The sequence below is a fragment of the Rhododendron vialii genome, chromosome 12a (assembly GCF_030253575.1).
Source record: "Rhododendron vialii isolate Sample 1 chromosome 12a, ASM3025357v1".
NCBI lineage: Eukaryota > Viridiplantae > Streptophyta > Magnoliopsida > Ericales > Ericaceae > Rhododendron > Rhododendron vialii.
The window spans coordinates 21,218,876-21,243,228 of record NC_080568.1 but is presented as its reverse complement, the minus strand read 5'-3'; the positions used below and the strand labels follow the sequence as shown (position 1 = coordinate 21,243,228).

Sequence of the window (24,353 nt, the reverse complement as noted above, 5' to 3'; positions counted from 1 at the left end):
AAGGGTTTTCGGCCTCTTCATCACTCGCAGCCTCCTCTTCATATAGAGGATTTCGGTTGATCGAGCGACAGCGAGGCTGGTTCGCAACAACAAGGGCAGCGACCTGATCGGCTAGGGCAGCGACCTGATCAGCAACCTGTTGGATCCGCGCCTCTGTTCGTGCTTCTCGCGCTACGTCATCCCGTTCATAAACGTCGTCCACAAAAGCTGTACGATCACCTCGTCCCTCTCGACCTCCAGCAGCGCGTCTTGCGGCCATAGTCAGGTTTGGAACCTGGCTTTGATACCAACTGATGCAGGGAAGAACTATGAATTAAAGAACTAACGTGCAACAAGGACAATCACAAACGTGATAGATATAGAAAAACTCTCTCTAGACTCTTTGTCATTCAATAATTAATCAAAACTGACCAGCCCTAAGGCTAACAACTCTTTAAATACAAAAACAAACCCTAACCCTATTAGGAAAAGGAAAAAACACTATAAATACGAAAACAAACTCTAACCCTACGAGGAAAAGGAAAAAACACTAATTTCGGAAAGTTTCGAAATTATTACATATTCTGAAAATATAAAAAAAAATAAAACTTCTCCAACAAGAACGAACGTTATTGGACTTTCCTATCAAAAGTTATAAGCAAAAAGGTTTTTTTCCTAAAACGGCAAAATTGGCCATTAAGAGCCCTAAACGGCCGAAACATGTTAAAACCAAAGGTCTCGGTCACTTATTTACAAAAAGACCCACTAGTAGGCTTGAGGTAGAACTCCTCCTCTATGTGCACCGCATCACCCCCTCTCTTTCATCTCTGAATGTGAGATTTGGTTGATTTTGAATATGCATTTTTGTTTAAATAATCAAATCAAATAAAATTAAATGAGCAAAGAGATTTCAAATATAAAATTGAGCAAGGTTTATAAATTTGGAATTTCAAAAGATAATATAAAATATCGGACAAAAAATACCTTAATAAGCAATATTATGACTTATTATCTTTCCTTTCGAGACATTTTGTAATTTAATTAAAGCGTAAGGAAAGAAAACTTTGGACATTCTATCTTTTAAGAGTAATTGGCCAGTTTGGTATGAGGATGTGAATGAAATCGTGAATTGGTAAATCTTCTGTTCAAGAATGATTTATTGTCATCTCTTCCATTTCAACAACATAATTAGCACAAATCATGGAATCATTATAATCACGTGTAATATTTATTTTTACATTAGTGTAGGTTTATATATTAGGAAATATGATTTATTCAATCCAATGATTATAACCTTATCAGAAAGTACGATCGAACGGCTGTATATGCTACTTTGTTTGTATGTCTTGACATTTCTCAACAGAAACCGCTCTGTTTTATAATATAGATAATATATATACAGTCTAGATCAAGTTCACACCCTTACGGTCCGCACCCGTCCGCACCTCCCATTTTCCGATTGAATTTCGATGATCCGAGCCGCTCAATGTGTTCATAACGTGATTTTAAGGGTACTCGCGAGAAATCAGCAAAAAAAATAACCGGGAAGGGCTTGATCTGAGCAGTTTTTTTCTGAACCGTTCAAAAAAATACTGCTCAGATCAAGCCCTTCCCAGTCATTTTTTTGTTGATTTCACGCGGGTACCATTAAAATCACGTTCTGATCACATTGAGCGACTCGGATCATCGAAATTCAATCCAAAAATGTGAGAAATGGGGAGGTGCGGACCGGAGCTCCGGTCCACACCTCCTGACTTGATCCTGACTGAATATATATATATATATATATATATATATATATATATATATATATATATAGAGTTCTTTTCAGGTCCGGACGCCTTACGGTCCGGACCGTCCGGACCTCGCATTTGCCGATCGAATTTCGATGATCCGAGCCGCTCAAAGTGATCAGAACGTGATTTTAAGGGTACCCGTGAGAAATCAGCAAAAAAAATTATCGGGAAGGGCTTGATCTGAACAGTTTTTTATTGAACGGTTCAGTAAAAAACTGCTCGGATCAAGCCCTTCCCGATCATTTTTTTTGCTGATTTCTCACGGGTACCTTTAAAATCACGTTCTAAACACATTGAGCGGCTCGGATCATCGCAAATCGATCGGGAAAGGGAAAATCCGGACCATAAGAAAATCCGGGCGAGTGGACCTGAAAATTACTGTATATATATATATATATAGAGAGAGAGAGAGAGAGAGAGAGAGAGAGAGAGAGAGAGAGAGAGAGTCCTCTTCAAGTAAGGGTGCCCTCATTTTAAATAAAATGCAGACATCCCATTTTCTCATCTTTTTCGATCAAATTTCGATGATTTGAGCCGCTCAATGTTTTCGGAATGTGATTTTAAGGGTATCTACGCGAGAAATTAGAAAAAGAAAATGACCGGGGAATGGCTTAATTTGAGCAGTTTTTATTTGAACCGTTCGATAAAAAATAAACAAAAACTACTCGGATTAAGCCCTTCCCAATCTTTTTTTTTTGCTGATTTCTCACGAGCACCCTTAAAATCACGTTCTGAATATATTGATCGGCTCGGATCATCGCAAATTGGTCGGAAAAGGGGACGTCCTTAACAATTAAGCGCACCCTTTCCTGAAGTTTTGTGCATATTTTGCAAAAATTACATTAAAACCCCTGAACTTGATTCGTATCGCAGATTACTCCCTGTAGTTCTGCTTTTTTCAGTTTAACTCCAAAGATTTGGTCTTGTTTCCATTACTCCCTCCATCCCTAAATAAGAGTCCAATTTCACTTTTTCTAAATTTTTTAAATTAGTTATATCTTTTAATTTATACAATTTTTCATAATTTTCAAAATTTTGTATAATAGAACCAATTGAGATCTATATTGCATATAAAAAATAATATACTTCGGAAGGTATAAATAATTTTTTAAAATGTCTGGAATAATAACATGGACATTTATTTAGGGACAGATGGAGTATCTTTTTTCTGTACAACTTATTGCCTTTAGAGCATCCATAGTGGACTAATCAAAATTGGATAAACAAAAGTTGGCACATCACCTTTTAATTATCCATTAAAGACGTTGCTAAGATTAGCAATATAGATTTCTATAGTGGCATAATTAACATTGAATAATCAAAATTTGGCACATCACCTTTTCAATCTGTAAAAATCAAAAAATTGTCACCATAAAAAACAATTTTTTAAAATAGTTTTCAAACTTATAAACACAGGTTATTAGAAATAGGAAATAACTTTTTGAAAACTTTTATTTTCAAAAAAACACTTTTCCTAAAAAGTTTTAAGAAAACAGATTTTGGAAAAAATACGGTTTTTTTTTAAATAATAGTTTTTGAAAAAAAAAGTTCTAAATTTTTTTTTTGAAAAACTGTTTAATTGCAAAAAAAAAAAAAAAAACTTTTAAAAATATTTTTCTAAGAAAACATTGTTGAGAGAGAGAGAGAAGGTTTTGGTTATTGGCAAAAGGTTGCTAGTTTTGATTATCCAATAGTCAAAATTTGATGAGTTGCTAAGATGTTAAATTTGGTTATGCCACTGTGAGCACTTTTTTGACCTAACATTTCCAACTTTAGCAACATTATGATTTTGATTATTCCACTGTGACTAAAATGTTGCTAAGGTTAGCAATGTTTGTTCAAAAAAGTGCTCACATTGGAATAACCAAACTTAACAACCTCTTAGCAACTCATCAAATTTTGGCCTTTGAATAATCAAAACTAACAATATTTTATCAAAAACCAAAAAAAATTTCTCAATCAAGTACACCATCGTTGCACAAAAATATTCTCTCTCTCTCTCTCTCTCTCTCTCTCTCTCTCTCTCTCAACAATGTTTTCAAAAAATAATTTTTAAAAAGTGTCTTTTTCAAAAAAAATTTTTCAGAAACGTTTTTTTTTTTTATACTAAAAACTGTTTTTTCAAAAATTTTAAAAACTGTAAGTAAATAAAGTGTGTTTTTAAAAAATTGTTTTTGAAATTTCAAAATTGTTTACAAAACTCTTTTACACAAAACTGTTTTTTTGGTAAACGGTAAAACTGTATTTTTAGTTTTTAAAATTTCAAAACTATTTGTGTAAATACAATACTTTGAAAATTTCTCAAAACTGTTTTTATAGTTTTTAAGTGAACAAAGTGTGTTTTTTGAAAAACTGTTTTTTGTTTCCAAAAACTTTTTTTTTTCAAAAACTTTTTTTATACAACTGTTTTTAACATAAACTGTTTTTTTCTTCAAAAACTTTTTTTTCAAAAAATATGCGTGAAACGAAGAGAAAAAGTTTGGAGGGCTTATTGATTTTGATTATGGGCAAAAAATAACCAATGTGGGATTTAACATTGCTAACTTTAACAACCTCTAAATGGATAATCAAAATCTGATGTGGCATGTTTTGATTATTCACATTTGCTTATTCCACTGTTGACCTAAAAGTTGAGAATTATAATTTTTTTGTTTTGTACTTATTAATTAAAAAAAACTTCGCGTTTGTAAGTTTTGTGTCAAACTTATATGTATTATTGGTTCGTCTCGACAAGAGAAATAGAAAAGTAAAAAATTATGATTTTGACCCAAATTTTTTTAGGAAATATCCAATAAGAAGCCCAAAAGGTCAGCTTTTGATTTTTATCTTGAATATTTTTAAAAAATACTTGTGTAAAATTATAATCTTTTTTTTTTTCGATTGATCTCGTCGAGACGAACCAATAATACGTAAAAGTTTGGTGCAAAACTAACAAACACCAATTTTTTTTGAATAATGACAACAAAAAAGTTGTAGTCCACAACTTTTAGGTTAGTGGAAACACTCCCTTAGTTAAGTTGTTTCCACTAAACTAAAACACCCAACACATTTTCTTCCTCCAAGGCCCAGAGCAATACAAAAAAAAAATTGTCTATATATGGCCAGTTTAGTGAAAATAGCTTGACTACAAAGTAGCTAGTGACAAGAAGTTGTCCACACTTCTAACTTAGCGAAAACGCCACCTTAAGTCCTTAACAACAATGTCAATCTTATATGTATCCTATTTAACTTGTCAAACAGACAGTTTCAAAAGACCATAAACTTGTCTAGCAGAGGCAAAAACCAACATACTCGTGTATCTAACCCTTTAAATTGGTTTAAAATGTTAAACTTCAAGTTACGAACACCGCAGCGCAGCGCAACTGATATAGAATTCGTGTAAATAGGAATGCACAAAAAATCTGATGAATCGTGAAATCGATTCGTACCTTTTGGATTTTGTCTGTGGATAAATGGTCCATACATAGATTCAAAAATTAGAAACCTTAAGATAAGGATCAGCCCACAGATTTTTATTTTGAAATCGTTGATTAAGCGAACTAAACCGTGAGATATTTACAAAGGAAAAAAATAAAAAAATAATGTAATATATAGTAAATAATAATAATCACTATTGTAGCTCAAAAAAGATTTCTCTTAATCCAATTTCAGAGCGAGTTTCATGATATTGACGGTTGTCCTGCTCTACAAAATGGAAGATCTACATTGTTTTTTTTTTTTTTTTTGGAACTACTTTGCTGCTTTTCTTTGGAATGTGACCCGCGGACAATGCTCGAATTTGGTTACTTTGATTTAATGCTTGGATAATACTTTATTTTATTTTATTTTTGCTTGGATAATTAGAAGTTTGGAACCTGGAAAGTGGACTGAAATATTGGGTGTAATGCAATTGCTTAGAACCTAAAACCTGGATAAACTTAGGTAGTTTGGTTGTTGCTGGTTTGCTGCTATTTTTTCTTTTTCCTTTTTAGTTGTTGTAATGTTACTAATGTATGCAGATTTGGTTTTATTGGAATCTGAAAAATCTAGTAACAAGTTTGGTTGATGTAATCCGTGGATAAAACTGGGACCGATCGATCCATAACTCACAGATTGGATTGAAACCGGACCATGGAACTTTTGGTCCGGGCACGGATTGTATTTTCTAAAAACCGTAACTCGCAGATTAGGATTGGATTCATAAAAATCCGATCTGATCCGAACCGTGCGCAACCCTACTTGCAAAAGATAAATTAGTGTTTGATTTAGATTTGTCTCGATATGAATTCCACTCTAGCTAAAAGAGTTAAATTTTTATTCGTGACAAGATTTCAAGTATTTAGTTTGATAGCAACGACCTCGACTATACTATGTCAGCATGATACCCATGACCTCGTATTTAAATAAAATTGGACGGCTTTTTATAGGAAGTACTGCCGAGGGAATATGATATTTTATGTTTTTTAAATTGTCCGGGCTCTATTTTCTAATCCAAGCATGTTTAAAAGATAATAGGGCTAATGCCTAAATCTTAGCTTGGCCAGGATCATTTGCCCTTCCACTAATCTGGATCATTTTGCCCTTGCCCTTGTCCTTGCCCTCATAACCTCCCCATACAGAGACCCCAAAAAAACTTCAGCAAGAATCTCTTTTTTGGTACTCCATCCGTCTCAAGTTGCTAGACTAATAGAAAAAGTTGAGCAATCTTAAGAATATGAAAATAAAGTACTTTTATGCATGATTTTTAAAAAAAAATTAATACCAAATTAAAGAAATCATGAAGAATTTTAATTTGATGCAAGGATATTAATAGAATTATGTACAAAAATATTTTATTTTTTTAATCTGAAAATTACATGATTTGATGAAGGGGACGGCAATTCAGGATGCATGGAGTAGGAGGAACTAGGGAAAGCCCAATTTTTGGATAGAGGTCAAGACGCTGACCCAAGCAACAAAAATAATTGGGTTATTCATCAGTTGATCAAATAATTCCAAAGCTCTTTCTCTAATTCAATTTCCCTTTTGATGAAGCTGCAAAAGGGATGGGTTGCATATAGAGGTGGCAATGCTAACTCATATTTTTGAACCCGTTCAAATTCATCCATTTATAACTCAACCTAACCTACCCATATTGTATAGAGATAATTCTGGGCCGCTCCTAATTTTTGCCTTCTTAGCCCGCCAGATCCTTCACGCCACAAGTTCAATTCCCACCAAGTCCTTTGACTGTTATTTTACTTATTTACCCTCACTTAAATAGCTTTTGTACTGTTGTTGGGTTTACTGGATTTACTTTGTCCTTCGCCAATCCGGCCACTTCGCCGGCCAAACCCTAACCCTCCTCTCCGTCTTCTCTGGCCACTCCGCCGGCGTCTCCAACCTCGCCTGATCCTCCGCTCACACCACCTCACCTCCGCCTCCAACGACCGCACCCTCCGCATATGGGACGCGCGCTCCAAGGACCGCGTCAAGACCCTCAAGGGCCACGCCGACTTCATCTTCTGCGTCAACTTCAACCCCCTGTCTTACCTCATCGTCTCCGGCTCCTTCGATGATGGTGGTGGCGCCATGACCGCAGTCTTCCCGTCGACGCAGTTGTTCAAGGAGCAATCGACGTGCCGGCACACGGTTGACTCGTTGAGGCACTTGTCCTTCAGAATAGCTCTAAAATCGTTTTTGATCTTAGAGTGGCCGTCGCCGACATAGGTGAAAAGGTGGTTCCGTCGACGGCTCCCGACAAATTTCTGCCACTCGATGATATCGGATTCTGATCTAGGGTGGAAGATTGAGGGGTAGGGAACAATTTCTCTAATTCATGTGTACGTGTATATGTCTATATAAAACTTAAGCAGGAAAGATAAAGACTACATTTTGATCAAGTAGAACGCGGAAATCTCGAGGGAGATCAATTGCTCTACGTTACAACGCTAAGCACAGGAATGCTCCAGAAACAGGGTTATTTAAATACAGATGGGGCCTTCTTGAAGATCATGGCAGGACTCATGAGTATAATATAGTAATAGTGTGTTATGAATCTTATGATTATTTGAAAATAAGGAATGTGAAAAGGCAAACGGCTGAGATTCAATGTTGAGGTAGATATCTGGGGGTGTAGCTCCAAAAAAATTCTGTTTTGGAGTGCTTTATTACTAGTTGGATCTTTTTTAATGCACTGAAAATTTATGCCTTCCAACTGACAGAGCTATCAAAATAAACAACTTCCCGTTTCGATTGATTCGTCCAATCTCTCGTTGCCAACTTATTAAGAAAATCAAATATGATTCATTGATTTGAAAATTTACATAATTTGATCTACTGGACCGTTAATTTAGGACATAAATAAGTCAAAAAAGAAACAAACAAATCATGCTTTAGCACTGTTAATTGCAAATTTAGACAAAATTTAACACTATTAATTATAAATTTAGAAAGAATTTAACATTGTTAATCATGGTTTTACACTTTTACCAATTAACACTGTTAATTGTTAATTGTGTTTTTAGATAAAAATTAACAATGTTGATTGTTGTGTGAATTTAGATAGAAATTAACACTGTTAATTGTAGTGTAAATTTAGTTGAAAATTGATACCGTTAATTTAGATAAAAATCAACACTGTTAATTGTATGGTGGAGTGGTGGTGACGGAGGCGTGGTGGTGGTCATTGTGATGGTGGTGGCGACAGGGTGGTGGTCGTGGTGAGGTGGTGGCGGTGTAGGAGGTTGTATGGGCCGACTATTAATTAACACTGCTAATTTTTGGTGTGAATTTATATGTAAATTAACACTGTTAATTGTGATGGTGGTAGTAGCGGCGACGACGTGGTGGTGGTCATTATTGTGGCGGTGGTGGTGGTGATTGTGGTGGCGAGGTGGTGGCAGTGTAGGAGGTTGTATGGGCCGATTGTTAATTAACACTGTTAATTTTGGTGTGAATTTATATGAAAATTAACATTTTAATTTAAACAAAAATTAACACTGTTAATTGTGATGGTGGTGGTAGCGGCGACGACATGGTGGTGGTCATTATTGTGGCGGTGGTGGTGGTGATTGTGGTGGCGGTGTAAGAGATTGTATGGGCCGACTGTTAATTAACACTATTAATTTTTGTGTGAATTTATATGAAAATTAACACTGTTAATTTAGACAAAAATTAACAATGTTAATTGTGATGGTGGTAATGGCGGCGACGACGTGGTGGTGGTCATTATTGTGGCGGAGGTGGTGGCGGCGAATATGGTGGCGGCGTTGGTTGTGGCGACATGCTAGCGGCGGCATGGTGGTGATGGTGTAGGAGGTTATATGAGTCGACTGTTAATTAACACTATTAATTTAGACAAAAACTAACACTGTTAATTGTTATGGTGGTGGTGTTAATGGTGACGGCGACGGCATGGTGGTGGTGTTGGTGGTGGCATGATGGTGATGGTGGAGTGGTGGTGGTGGCAATGGCGATGGCAGAGTGGTGGTGGTCGTTAGGGTGGCGGCGGCAACGGCATTATGGTGGTGGTGGCTGCATGGTTGTGGTGGTGGTGTAGGAGTTTATATGGGTCGACTGTTAATTAACACTATTAATTTAGACAAAAATTAACACTGTTAATTGTTATGGTGGTGGTGGTGGTGTTGGTGGCGGCGGTGATGACGTGGTGGTGATGGCAGTGGTGGCATGATGGTGATAGTGGAGTGGTGGTGGCAGCGTGGTGGTGGTCATTATGGTGGCGATGGCGGTGTTATGGTGGTGGTGTAGGAGGTTGTATACGCCGATAATTAATTAACACTGTTAATTGTGGTGGTGGTGGCGGCAACGTAGTGGTGGTCATTATGGTGGCGGTGGTGTTGGAGTGATGGTGGTGGGGGCGGCGTGATGGTGGTGGTGGCGACATGGTGGTGGTGGAGTGGTGGTTGTGGCGGTGGTGGCGACATGGTGGCAATGGTGGAGGCGGCGACGGTGGTGGTGGCAGCGGCGGCGTGGTGGTGGTATTTTTGTCTCCTCCAATCGCCTTTTTTTGCGAGAGGTATTTTTGTCCACAAAATAATCAAGAGGACTTACTAGACTATGGGCTCTTTGGACGGGATCTAGTGGGCTATTGTTCACCCAAGGAGGACCGGCCAGGAAGTTTCTCTATTGTATAATGGATTGATGTGGGTTAAATATGGGTTAGAAGTAAAAGACCCAAGGTTGGGTTTGGAAATTAACCCGAAAGCTGGACTCTCTTCTTTCGTCTTCAATATTAGTCCCTTAGAGCTGATGTCTAGCTCCCCGATCCACTGGACTATCTTCTTTTCGGAAATCACTGAATGTTTGGAATTTTTTAAATTAAAGCTAGTATAAATACTGGAGATAAAATTAGAAAAATTATTCAAAGCATCCAAAACTGAAAGAAAGAAAATAAAATAAAAATTATAAACTTATTTTCGCGTGCACGACTCTCTTCCGTCTTTCTCTCATTCTCTCACTACAATCCTTTTCCCCCTTTACTGGCCCCTTGGATGGACCATGTGCGATATATAGGGCTGGGAAACTGATTCAGTGTTTTACAATTGATAGTCCGTGATATCTTGGATGGACAACTTGAATTCATTCGACCACTATTTCGTTTCAACACCACGTAAAAATTAAAATTCGACTTTGCCTTTTTTTTTTATCGTCAAAGTATCCAAAACTCCTTCTTTTCTTTTCTTTTTTCATATTGTTCTTGTTCAACTTTTTTCGTGTTTGTTATTTTACGACAAGTATTTTACGATTTTTGATTCGCTCCAATCGGAAAAGTAAAAAATTATGACTTTAACCCAAATATTTTTAAAAACATCCAAGATAAAGCCCCAAAACCGGTTTTTTGGGATTTATCTTGAATATTACAAAAAATACTTGGGTAAAAATAAAAAAAATTACTTTTTCGATTCTCTCGTCGAGACGAACTAATAGAGGTAAAAAGTTTGTTGCAAAACAAGCAAATACAAAAAAAAATTAAATAGAGACAAAATAAATAAATAAATAAGTCACTTGACTTTTTAATCCAAATCTAAGCGGCGGCTTTGGCTCTTCGTAAGTCTCTCTCTCTCTCTCTCTCTCTACATACATAAACTAACCATATTCTGTACTCATATTCTTGTTCAAGCATCATTGATTTTAATAGTAAAACCCGAGACGATTTCGTGTGGTTTTTTAAGGCATGACTTGGAGTATTTTTTTTTTCTTATTGATTCTAAAAGGTTCGTAAATGTGATATTTTTGTTTAGCAACTCTGAGTTTCGATACAGGGGAATTAGTTTTTTTTTTTTTTTTAAAAGGAAAGTAAAATGGGTCGGGTCGGGTCGGGCGAGTTTGGGTTTAGCTTGACCCATATTCGACTCAACCCGTTTACTTTTTAATCCATATTTAACCCGCGACCCATTTCAACATGCCCAAACCTGCCCGTTTGCCATCTCTAGTTGCATACATTAGCAACATTACAACAACTAAAAAGGAAAAAGAAAAAAAGTTCACTGAAGACAAAAACAAGTACCAAATAATTGTCTTTTGGAGCTTAAATGCCATTTTTTTTAAACTTTCAACATCTCTATTATAAAACAGAAAGGTATAGGGACAAGTTGTTGAAACGACTTAGATTCATTTGATCCAAAGGCTGTACTACATCCTCCTACTTCCCGGTTAAGTGCCCATTGGTTTTCACCTAAATTATACAATTGCCATCCACATCCAATTGAGATGCGTAATGCCGTAGGCACGGGCTAACACTAGTTGGTCAATATTTTTATAAGTTATTTCGGAATATGGTTGCTGTTCAATTGTTGAATGACATCAAAATATTCAAATATACATGAACCGACCATGATTATCAATTCATCGATCAATCTGATTTTTACCAATTTTGCTATGGTAAAAGTCTGGCCCACCTACACCATTTCCCGTTCAAATTACTCCAAAGTAATACTCCTAAGCCTCTGATTTTGTCACTCTTTTTTTTTTAACATCACTCATTTGCAAATATTTTTTTAGTGCAAAAATACATTTGTAAAAAAGTGACATTAACAAAAAAAAAAAAAAAAAAGTGACAAAATCATTTCCTTACTCCTATCTGTTTCCCAATTATCTTTTTTCTAAACTTCACTGCCATTACTTCAGTACTACTCTCTCTTCAAGATCGAGACCAGCAATTTGGATGAATCAGTGATGACGGAAATTTGATGGAATACAATCGTTGCCTCTCTCTCTCTCTCTCTCTCTCTCTCTCTCTCTCTCTCTCTCTCATGTGCATAGAATTGAACTTCAGTTTCTGATCTATCTTTGAATCACTCATCTTACCCCGAATCGGATCCCCTTTTCGCGCTTTAGAGGGGCTCATGGAAATCCCTTTGATCTATTAACTGGGGTAGGTCGATCCCTTGATCTTTGTTGCAAGATTTTTGATTTACTTGGTTCTTAGTTATGTTGTTTGCTCGAGGATTAATGATGAAGACCTGAAGCTAATGGAAAGGATGAAGATAATGTTGTTGGGTTTTTCGCATGTACTAACTCGGATGTGGTTTAAGCCCAAAAATAGAGACATGAAATCTAACATGATGTATCTTCCACGAAGTAGGATGAAGACCTCTGTTTTAATCCTAACATGATAAATCTAAATGATGGAAGATCTCAGTTTTTGGAATACGAACATGATGAATCTGAATGATGAATACCTCTGTTTTTGGAATATGAAAGGGCATTCGATCCCAAACATAGCACTCTGGGAAAAAAATGAACTTCACTTAGGGAAAAAACCCTTGGAAAACATACGATTTTGCTCATTACTTATTCGAACTCCGACGTTTTTGTCGTCTTTGTGCATTCAGAAAAAAAGGGGGGAAAGGGAATGAACAATATGTGCCACAATTTGAGAGGAAAAAGATGCGCAATCCATCAAGCATCTTTCCTAATTCTTCAAGTATTGTTTTAGAGAGAACAACCCAGTGGAGTGACGTCAGCGGTAATGGGGGAGAGAAAATTGTGAAACCTCGAAAAAATAAAGAAATGGGTATCATGGAAGAATTAAGGATTCTTTCCTTCCTCCCATGGGTATATTTGTAGTGGGTTTGATTTTCTTCTTCCTCCATTGCGATTCATCCAAATTGCTGGTCTCGATCTTGGAGAGAGATAGAAGTAATGGCAGCGAAGCTTTGGAAAAATTGGACATCTCAAAAAATTTGGAAAAATATTCCTTCACAACTGGCGGTCAAATATTTTGGAGTAATTTGAACGGGAAATGGGGTATTGGTTGGCCAGACTTTACACCTCAGCTGACGGTGTACATCTTCGGTACATAAATGTAGTACCCATAGCAAAATTGGATTTTCACACAGCGTAAGTCTGTTCACACAGATAAAACGTGCACAAATCATGCACAGATCCCGATGTGGGGTCCACTAGGGGTTCCACACAAAAAATTCGAGTCATTCTTTAGATTTAAAACATTTTTTCAAAGGCTTCCATGAAAAATCAGTTCAATCCGATACCTAGAAGTACTCGATCTAATCATATAAGTTATAGTTCAGGTTCAAAGTTGAATGAAAAGTTAGATAATTAGATCGAGTATTTCTAGGTATCGGATTGAGCTGATTTTTTGCGAAGGCCCTTGAAAAAATGTTTCAAATTTAATGAATAGCTCGAATCATTTGTGTAGAACCCGTAGTGTGCCCCACATCGAGATCTGTGCAAGATCTGTGCCCCCTTTGTCTGCGTGAATAGCACCTCTCCACATTTTTAAACTAAAAAATAATGTAAATAAAAAATAATTTTTTGATTTTTTTTACCATATTAAAGATCTCAATGAGATCTTTCAAACAAGATCTATAATGCATATTTTTAGATTTCAATAATCCCATCATTTTTTAATTTGAAATTGTCTTCTTAAAAAATAAGTACTTATTTCACGTTCCGAAACGAGGCCTCAATCATCTGTAAATAAGGGCAAATTTCAAATTTCACTGACCTCCCCTGAGGTTTCTAACAAGTGCAAAAACCTCCCCTGAGGTTTCTAACAAGTGCAAAAACCTCCCCTGAGGTTTCTGAAATATCACTGCCCTCCCTTACTTTTTAAAATATTGTCAAGATTCCCCCTTATTGTCTAATTGGCTCTAACGGTGTTAAACTTTGGAGGAAAATGACACATATGCCCTTAGCAAACAACCTTTTCTTTACATTTTCCACTGTCCCAGCTTATTTTCCTTTTGTAAAAAATCATTTAAGCCTAGTGGGACCAACAAAATTAATGCAACATGATAAATTAAATATGAGGCTATTCAAGAATTTTTATGTTTTAAATTTAAATCTAAGTTTATTTATTTATTGATTTCTGAAAATTAATATTGCTAAAGAAATATTTATATTTAATTTTAAATGAGAAATGATATCCAAAAATATTATAGCCAAAATAGAGCCCCTAATTGATATGGGGCCTAGGAAAACACTTACTGTAATTGCTTGCCCTTGAGTCGCCACTAAGAATTTGAATTGTTATTTATGTGTTAAGGTCCACATAAGCCTCATTCCCCCCAATTTTTTTTTCTTCATATTTTTATCTAAATTGTATTTTTGAACATTTTTTGTCTTCATGTTAAAGAAAAAAAATGAGATAAGACGACATTAATAACAAAAATGCTAGTTGTTTCAAACATTTTGTCTTCTTTTTTTTTTTTTGAACAGAGAAAAATTTTCATTAATCTTTAAGATTGCAAAACTAATGAGAGTAAGAAAACAACATCATGTTCAGAAAAACAAATCTGTCCAATCCAAGACCAAATATTTCATCTTTAGTAACGCGAATCTAAAAACAATAAAAACTGATAAGAAAAATAACAAAAGAGTTAAGGAAGAATGAGTCAAACATTTTAGGGAGAATGGTGGGTATGGGTATTTTAGCACGTGTTGAAAGAAAAAATACCAAAAATAAAACTAGGAATAATGAGGCGTTAAAGGTTCGGCTAATGTTCTTATTTTTTATAAATTTATTTTTCATTTTACGAGACATATTATTCTCTTACAATATATTATCTTTAATTCAAAAAATAAGTACTTATTTGAGTTAGCGAAAAGGGGCCATAAAGTGTAGTTTAGACTAAAGTAACTATTTCTTATTTATATTTTACTGACTTTTTTTAAGCTTTTGCGCAAAAGAATTAACCATGTGGATCATCTCAATGAGAGGAATAAAAAAATTAACAAATGAATCGAACTTGAAATAAAATTATCAAAGATAATAACGATTAAAAAAATAAGTTAGGTATTCCTTTTAGTTGTTTCGACAAGAAAGGTCAAGTTTGGTTGGGTAGAATCAACGGTTTAGTGGTAATATGAGAATTAAGAAGTGAAAACAGGTGACATCAGCAATTTTTGTTAACAAAGTCAGCAGATACTAACAGAAGGGGGAATGGAGATAGTATTTTGAAAAGCAAGGGAGAGCAGTGATATTTTAGAAACCTCAAGAGAGGTTACTGCACTTGTCCGAAACCTCAGGGGAGGTCAGTGAAATTTGCCCCTGCAAATAATTGTCCTGAAATCTTACCCATGACGGCTAATCGCATGTTTTCTGATGGCTTCCAGTGCCGCTTCCTTTGGTTTATGAACCAATTGTTGATTTGCTTCTGATCTAACCCGGTTGATTTGGCCAGCGAAATTTTGTCGGCTTCCTGTATGGTGTAAATAGACCCCAGAAAAAGAATAGAAAAGGAATCGAAACTGATACTTCGAAGAGAATGCAATTTTGTTTACCATTCTTAAAAGAATATGAACATTATTTTCTCTCTGATTGGTTGAAATGATGTAAACCCCATCACAAAGTGATGTCATGCTTACCATGCAATACACTTTTTGGTAAGCATGACATCACTTTGTGGTGAGGTCCACACCATTTCAACCAATAAGAAGGAGGATAATGTTCACCCTCTTAAGTGGAGGGTGAACAAAACTCAACTCCTTCGAAGAAGGCAAATGCCAACAAACGACGTGCACCCGTCATGGTGCCGATACACCGGTAATCATGGGAATCAGAAGTTTCTAACTTTTCCTTTCCCTTATAACCTGAGAGTTTCTAACTGTGGAAAATAATGAAGAGTTAAACATACGAGGCAACCAAAACAAATGTCACTTCTTCTGGTTAGATTTCAGATGAACTAAATACCCATGAAAATAAGCAAAATTTTCTATCGATGATTCACACTATTTTCAGTCCATGCGCTGTCAACTTCAAATATATATCCGTTTCAAAAAAAACTTACTAAAATATATCTCAAAGAGATGTCTCTAATACCACGAGTCTCTCTCTCATCTGTGTGCGTACATATGTATAAGTTCTATATTAGCTCAAAAATTGTCAAAGTGCCAACAAAGATCCACTCCATACTTCTTTCTTCACAAACTCAAATGCCCGTTTCATATCACATGTATCAACCGTTACCAAATGCCTACCCATCAATGACGGTCGATATTTATTATTTAATCTTCAATGTACTTCCCGATCTTTTCCTTTTTAATACTAATTTCCGTTTCATCGGGAAATTTCCCATTCAAGTTCAAAACCCAGCCCACTAAGGTGTCACCTGGGGTAAAATGAACTATGGGATACACTGGCAACTGAAGCAGAATTGCCACCATTAAAGGGATGCGCGGGGTTTTCACCCGTGTCGTTAAGTTCCATGGTTTTCTCATCAACAAAAGGCGGATTACTAGGTGGAGGAAGGTGTTCGTTCGTCTTTGCCAGCATCTGTAGTGCCTTCGACATCGATGGTCTTAACGAAGGAGCCTCTTGGGTGCACAGAAGCCCTATATGTATGATTCTCAAAACCTCGTTTTTTACGCTGGGATTGTGGTGGTAGTTGTGTAACATTAGGTTTGGGTCGAAGAGTTCCTCCACTGTTCCTTGCTGGAAATGCTTCCATGCCTGTTTCAACCAACACGACACAACAAAAAAAGGAACAAAAATGGGGATAATTAAGCTTTTACTACTTTTATCCAAAAAAATTTAAATGACTAGAGTATTTGAACTTACAATTATGACCAGACTCTCAGAGTATTCAGCGGATTTGCTCTTGTTGTTTTGCCTTCCTATGACAATCTCTAACAAAAGAACACCAAAACTGTATACATCTGCCTTCTCTGTTAACTGCCCATGGGCTAGGTACTCTGGTGCCATATATCCCCTATGGATAAGCAAAGTCATAAAATGGTTAAATTAAACAAATAGTAAGGTCATGTTCTGCACTTGGTTTTTGATTCAAGTTTTTCATTTTTTCTTGAGCAAAGTTTTTGATACAAGTTAGTTAATAGACATTTTACCTAAAAGTTAAGTAACTATTCAATTTTAATTTTTTACTACTTTTCGAACTAGTATATTAAAAAAGGAGAGCAATTCTCACAGTGTTCCTGCGATTGCGGTGCTGATGTGACTCTTATCTTCTTGGAAAGACCTTGCCAAACCGAAATCAGCAATTTTGGCACGAAGCCTAGAATCCAACAAGATGTTACTGGCTTTTATATCTCTGTGAATGATCCGGTTCTTGTTGTTTTCATGAAGGTAAACCAGACCTTCCGCTGTCCCAATAATTATTTCATATCTCTTCTCCCAGTTCAACGTTTTCCCTCTGTCTGAATCTGTCAATTCGAATGAACACGTCCATTAAAGTCAGTTTTACACCTTGAAACAATAAAATATGGCTCTATATATGCATGCATTGTTGAATTTCAAACTCAATAGGACATTTTCTTGTGCTTACTAAAGATGAAGCGATCGAGACTCCTATTTGGCAGGAATTCATAGACAAGAAGGCTTTCTGGTCCTGAACAACTGCATCCCAACAACCTGACCAGGTTTTTATGCTCCACGCTGCTTATAATGTTAACCTCGTTGTAGAAATCTGCTGCTCTGTGTCTATTGTTGAAGAATAGCCTCTTCACAGCAATCTCTCTTCCATCAGGTAGAACTCCCTGCATTGGAGTTTTATTTGTTCATCTCAATAGCATCCAGTACAATCAACAGGTTGTTTCAAACACTCTTAATCGAGTAAAGCTGTCCGAACTTGACTGCTTTGGTGTGATTTTGGTGTACTTTTGATACATACCTTGTAAACTGTTCCGAATCCCCCGTGACCAAGTTTATTTGCCTCATCGAAAGATTCGGTTGCTTTCTCAAGCGTGGAGTATTTGAAATTTAAGCTACTGTCATGAAGTGTCTTCACCAATTTCTCTGCATCATTTGAACCTGTGGAGGGAGAATGATAAATAAGGAACGAGGAATTTTGAAGTAAGGTAAAATCTCCATTATGATTGGCTATTCTATATTCGAGCAAAAAAATAAAATAAATATTGGCTATTCTATTGCTGTTGAACCAAATTTGCAATATCTGGGATGGGTAACTATGCATTTCTTTGTCATCATAACCATTGAAAGTTTCATGTACCAGTATTTGTGATGGAAAAATAACGTTTAAGAAGCTTGTACCTCTTCTCTTCTTCTCAATGACTCTGCGCTTCCACATGTAAATTCCAATAACTCCCCCAACTACCAAAACTAAGACCGAACTGACAACCGCGACTACTATCACTGCCACCGACACTGCACAACGCATCGAAGGAAAACCAAGAACATGCCAAACTCAGCAGCATAGAGAAAAAAGATATATTTCACAATATAGGAGAAGATATGAAAAACTTCTTTTACCTCTCGAATTCCCATTTCCCACCACCGGATTCAGAAAATTTGTATCCGAATACATCAGGAAGCATCCAGTGTTCAATGCCCGCCCCTCGGACCAAGGCAAGCACCCCAACACCGACTGGGAAGCGTTCTCCAAACAGGCCCTGCAAGAATTTGCGCTCAATGTCCTCCAACAATCCGCCAAAACAAAAACTGACTCATTCGTTGCCCCAGAAACTGCCACCTGAGCCCGCGCAAACCCATTACCCTTCAGCCCATTGTCAACCACTTGCGTCACGGCTTGCCTGGCCGAATCCTTGAAAGCCGAGTTTTTCTGCGTCAAGTTTCCACACACCGACGTGTCCTGGGGCCCACTATACTCTTGGAAGAAGCTATAGTTTTCGGCTCTCATGAAGCAGCCGTTGAGGAAAATGCGGCCACCATTGAACGGGAAGCACTGGGGGAGGACAGTGCGCGCCTCGGCGTAGCACAGGACGCAGTCGGGTAGGGTGAGATCGCCGTAGCATTGGGCCACGCCGTAGTTAGTGTCGGGTCCCGAACCGGTCACGGCTATTCCGAAGCCAGATGTTCTCATCTGGACACTGATGTTCTCCATTGTCGCGACGAAATTGGGAACGTAGATGGTGGCGTTGTGCTCGAGTTGGTTTCCGCACATGACTCGAACTGTTTGGGCTCTCGGATCTCCTAATGATGCATTCGGTAATAATAGTAGTAGAGTTGCAACAAGAATGGAGGAAAGACATGGGACTGGATTTGATTGGATTGGTTTCTTCATCTTCTTGGAGAAACTGATGAGCCTTCTTTTACTTGCCTCCCTAAACAATCAGCAGAGCGGATTGACTAGCTATCCAATAATATGTAGAGATAAAGAGCATAACTGAAAACAATATAAAAACAAGAAAATAAAAAAAATTATACGAGTTTACAAATGCTTGGTCAAAAAGCATTGATAGAGTTGGAATAAGGGGGAAATGGGCATTCTTTGGTCTTTAGTTATGGCTTGATGGTGGAGTTTCATTGCTTGACCCGTTGACCTTTTTGTCCATTAGGAGTTGAGTAGAGAAGCAAAATTCAAGATGAAGACAAAGGTAGTAGTAGATAGAGTAAGAATTAATGGCGCACCTAACGTTGAAGTTTTGACAAGGCCTGAAGTATGACGTTTTGGGTGTGAAAGCATTGACGGATCCTTTTGACACCTTGTCTGAAAGTGATGGGCAGTTGATATTTTACACTAGTCGTCAGAAAAAAAGGCCGTGAGGATAATAAAGAGGGACCCGGGGGTGTTGCACGATGTAATTACAGTACCAATGTGAATTTTTTTTTTTTTTGATCCGCGTACCAATGTGAATTTAGAAATGACTTGGATACCGATGTCGAGCGCAGATTCGAGGATCCGGGAATGCTGCCAAGTGTCCTGTTGAGCGCATTTAGACTTTCAATCTTAATAATCAATGATCTGGATTGGAAAAGAATTTTTCAGGACTTGGTAGGGACCGCTGAAAACAAACTCATTCGGACCACTAAAAATACTTTTGGACGGTCCAGATTCGCACTGCACGCACTCGTCAGGGCGCTTGGCAGGGACCACTTGAGAGCGCCCCTGGATCCCAGATTCGAAGATAGATGCATGCGCGATCCACATGCATCGTCTAGAGCCTGCATGCATTGAACAATTTTGGACACATCTATACCAGAACATGCCGAACAACTCATTTCAATTAGTCCCAGTTTAGAGTCGCCGTTTGCTTAATCAATTCAAAAACCTTTTTAAACTTGAGGTGGAGGCCCACAATACGTGTTGGTTGATCAACAACAACGTTTGCTTAACAAAAAAATAAATAAAAATAAATTATTGATAGAGAGCTGCTAACTGAAAAGACTGTGCGCATGCACAAATCGTGGTGCGGGACCCACTATAGGTTCCACACAAAAAAATTGAATTGTTCATTAAAAGAAAAATAGTTTTCGAGGGTCCCCGCGAAAAAATGGGCTTAATCAGATACCTATAGGTGCTCAATCCAATCATCTAACTTTTCATTCATTCAGATTTCAAGATAATGAAAAGTTAGATGATTGGAACGAACACCTATAGATATTGAATTGAACTGATTTTTCGCAGGACCTTGGAAAAAAATATTTTACAAATGGTTTGAATATTTCGTGTGGGACCCATAGTGGGCCCCACACCGCGATTTGTGCAGTTAGACTTTCTAACATTCATGCTACTCACCCAGCAACTGTGCACAGATTGCAATGTGGAGCTCACTCCGGATCCCACACAAATGATCCGATTCGTTAATTAAATGTAAAATATTTTTTCAATGGTCCTTCCAAAAAAATCAGCTCAATCCGATATCTGTAAGTGCTCGATTCAATCATCTAACTTTTTATTTAGATTTCCGGATAATGAAAAGTTTGATGATTGGATCGAGTACCTATAGCTATCGAATTGAGCTGATTTTTTGCGAGAACCTTTGAAAAAATATTTTACATTTAATGAACGGGTCGGATCATTTGTGTGGAACCCGAAATAGGCCCTACATCACAATCTGTGCACAAATAATCTGTGTGAGTATCATTTCTGTATAACAATTACGAATTGATGAGATTGATGAGCGTGTGCCTAAATCCTAATTGTATTCCAGAAGGCGCGGTGGTGCGGTCAATAATTACAGCTAAAAACACATTTAACTACCACATCGAATGGCAAAGTCCAAAAACACAAGTTTTCAGTTTTCCCCGCACCCTTTTTATTTTATATAACCAAACCCTCTTTTTTCTTGAATTTACATTTTTGTCCTTCTAAGTCTCCATTCTCCTAAATTTTCTTTTTTAAATATTTTTCAGTATTTTTTATTTTCGTAACTTTTTGTTGGGCCTTTTGTTGTAATTTTTGTGGTTAATCATTTATCTTGACGAGAGGAATGAGAAAAGTACAAAAATGTGGACTGATGTTGGAAAAAGTTTATACAAAACTATACTTTAGACCAAAAACCAGCTGGTTGGTTTTTTTTCGTCTTTAATGATTTTTTTTTCCTTTTAGTCATAATTATTTTGTACTTTTTAGACTCTTGATGAGATGAATTAATCAAAAAAATGACGTGAATCAAACAAAGATTCAGAAAAGGCGAACAAAATACACAAAATGAAATAGACAAAAAGTTCAGAAAAATGGAGCCTAAGTGTGAAAGACTATACAAATGAGATATTACTTTTTTAAAGATTAGTTTTTTAAAGGTAATATATTTTGGCATTCTATTTTTAGATAATCATACTCTAAAATTTGTCTTTTAGTATTTAAAATACATATGACACAAACACTAAAAGACAAATATTAAAATGTTGTTATCAAAATTTGGAGTGCCAAAGTTATTTTCTTTTTGTAAATTCACATAACAAGATGACAAAAAGGAGTGCAGTTATAAAAAAAAAAAGTTTGAAAATCAATTATTTTTTATTTTTATCAGAGCAACAAGCAATTATACATTTGTATTGTCCTTCCTTCTATATTATCCTGAAAGATGAAAATCGCTTCATTTGCGAACATCAAAATCTTTAGCATCCCAACTTAATTACTGTCCTGAGGACTCGGTGGGTGGTGGAATTGTTCTCCGCGATTAATCGAGGTGCCCGTAGACCGGTATGGCTACTTAAAGTCATAAAAATAAAAATAAAAATTTCCTGTCCTAAGATACCTCAAAAATTCTTTACCATTGAATTTGAACATTTCATTTATGCAGTCATCCAAATCACTACAACCAAAGCTAAGACAATGTTAACTGTTCCAAGAAAAAACAAAGACAATCTTTTTTTTCTTTTTTTTAACGGCAAAACAAAGACAATCTTCAATCTTTGTGCAAATCATATCATATTTGCCAGGGCCGCCCCAAGGGGCAGAGGCCCCAAAAAAATTGCTAAAAAAGAAGGCCCTTAAATGTATAATTCTCTTACATCTGAGTTGAATCTTGACTTGATTCACTCTCCTGGTGTGTGGATCGGACATCCCCTAACTCCTGATCAAGTTGTGGGGGTTTTTTTTTTTTTTTTTTACTAACTAAAGCCCCACCAACATACTCTGTTTAAGATTTATTTTTCTTATCTTATCAAGAAAAACATCCTGTTTAAAAGCATCTCAATTACCCATCAAAAAAGAAACAACAGCAGTAGACATGGAGAGAGAGAGAGAGAGAGAGTTTGGGTACCTGTTTGTTTTTTGAACTCTGAGTTCGATGTAAAAGATTTTGCGCTGGTTCTGATTCCGATCGAATAGAAATGCAGAGGAACAAACTACAAGCAGACATATATCTTGCAAAAACTACATAAAAATCATTGAACTTGATCCGTATCAAAGATAACTCCCTGTAGTTGTGCTTTTTTCATTGTAACCCCAAAGATTTGGTCTTGTTTCTTTCTTTTTCTTTTTCTTTTTGATAACCTTGGTCTTGTTTCCACCATCTTTTTTCTCTACAACTTATTGCCTTTAGGCCCTCAGCTTTTGAGTTTTTTTTTGGATATTTTCAAAAATACTTGTGTAAAAATCATAATTATTTATTTTTTTGATTCTTCTCATCAAGACAAACCAATAATACATACAAGTTTGGTGCAAAACTAACTAAGGCGAATTTTTTTTGAATAAGGACAAAACAAAAAAATTATAGTCCACAACCTTTAGTTAGGGGAAACACTCCCTAAGTTAAGTTATTTCTTCCTCCAAGGCCCAAAGTAGTACGACAAAATTGTCTACATATAGTTTAGTGAAAATTACTTGACTGCAAAGTAATTAGTGACAAGAAGTTGTTCATACTTCTAGCTTAGCGAAAACGTCACCTTAACAACGATGCCAACCTTATATGCATCCTACTTAACTTTTCAAACTGACAGTTTCAAGAATACAAAAAACTTCTCTAACGGAGCCAAAAACCCACACACTCGTGTATCTAACCCTTTAAATTGGTTTAAAATGTTAAACTTCGAGTTACCAAACCATATTACAATCAAACCATATTTATGCAATCAAGGGTAGGTTCAGAATTTTAGTTTAGCAGTAACGAAAATGTATCAAAAAAATTCTTACACCAAATACTATATAAACTAAAAATTGTTTGGTTGAAAATTCTCTAGAGGTACAATTTAGTCTGAAACATGGAGGTGATAAGAGAAAAGAGACAAGAAATAGACTCTGGGAAAATACTTGACCCACGGGACCACAAAAAACGCAACTTTGCTACCTTATGTCGAATTTGTGTAGTCATTCAACCAAAAATTAATTTAGTACTGTAGTTATGAACACCACAATGCAACTGATATAGAATTCGTGTAAATAGGATTGCACAAAAAATCCGATGAATCATGAAATTGGTCCGGATCGAACTGATTCGTACCTTTTGAATTTTGTCCGTAGATTAATGGTCCAGACACGGATTCTAAAATTAAAAAATCGTGAGATACGGATTGGCCCACGAATTTTCATTTTGAAACCGTTGATTAACCGAACTAGACCGTGATATATTTACAAAAGAAAAAATAAATAAATAATGTAATATATAGCAAATAATAATAATCACCATTGTAGCTCACAAAAGATTTCTCTTAATCCAATTTCAGAGTGAGTTTCATGCTCTACAAAATGGAAGATCTACTTTTTTTTTAAAAAAAACTACTTTGCTGTTTTTTTTCTTTGGAATGTGACCCATGGATAATGTTCGGACTTGTTTACTTTGATTTAATGCTTGGATAATACTTTTTTTTTTTAGGGGGGGTGGGGGGTGGTGGTGGTGGTGGTTGTGTGGGGGGCCTTGGATAGTTGGAAGTTTGGAACCTGGAAAGTGGACTGAAATATTGGGTGTAATGCAATTGCTTAGAACCTAAAATCTGGATAAACTAGGTAGTTTGGTTGTTGCTGGCTTGCT

The 24,353-nt window shown here is 36.4% G+C and overlaps 2 protein-coding genes across 4 annotated transcripts in view; both read right to left on the bottom strand.

Annotated features, from left to right (window-relative positions):
• The window catches only part of LOC131310153 (cysteine-rich receptor-like protein kinase 2), a 42,587-nt gene extending 22,885 nt beyond the window's left edge, over positions 1-19,702 (bottom strand). Inside the window, exon 1 of the mRNA XM_058337000.1 lies at positions 19,567-19,702. The gene's annotated coding sequence lies outside the window, so the exon portion shown is untranslated. The remainder of the gene's footprint in view (positions 1-19,566) is intronic.
• On the bottom strand, positions 15,922-22,759 carry LOC131310150 (cysteine-rich receptor-like protein kinase 2). Of its 3 annotated transcripts, XM_058336997.1 has the most exons (9): positions 22,647-22,666; positions 19,567-19,675; positions 18,448-19,259; positions 18,229-18,342; positions 17,849-17,988; positions 17,504-17,714; positions 17,147-17,381; positions 16,780-16,930; positions 15,922-16,671 (listed from the first exon to the last, which is right to left on the bottom strand). In XM_058336997.1, the coding sequence occupies exons 3-9, from the start codon at positions 19,217-19,219 to the stop codon at positions 16,327-16,329; spliced, it is 1,968 nt and encodes a 655-aa protein (XP_058192980.1). In that variant the 5' UTR covers positions 19,220-19,259; positions 19,567-19,675; positions 22,647-22,666; the 3' UTR covers positions 15,922-16,326. The 3 variants fall into 3 exon arrangements, with proteins under 3 accessions (XP_058192980.1, XP_058192981.1, XP_058192979.1); XM_058336998.1 differs by lacking the exon at positions 19,567-19,675 and having other exon boundaries at positions 22,647-22,759; XM_058336996.1 differs by lacking the exon at positions 22,647-22,666 and having other exon boundaries at positions 19,567-19,698.
• Positions 22,760-24,353: the final 1,594 nt, after the last annotated feature.

What these genes read in the sequence shown, in the direction of transcription:
- LOC131310150 (XM_058336998.1), bottom strand. Translation starts at nt 19,219, where the DNA reads ATGAAGAAACCAATCCAATCAAATCCAGTCCCATGTCTTTCCTCCATT. An exon ending in GGGAAATGGGAATTCGAGAG is followed by an intron (nt 18,343 to 18,447) that starts GTAAAAGAAGTT and finishes TGCGTTGTGCAG; the next exon opens with TGTCGGTGGCAGTGATAGTA. An exon ending in CTGAGAGTCTGGTCATAATT is followed by an intron (nt 16,672 to 16,779) that starts GTAAGTTCAAAT and finishes TGGTTGAAACAG; the next exon opens with GCATGGAAGCATTTCCAGCA.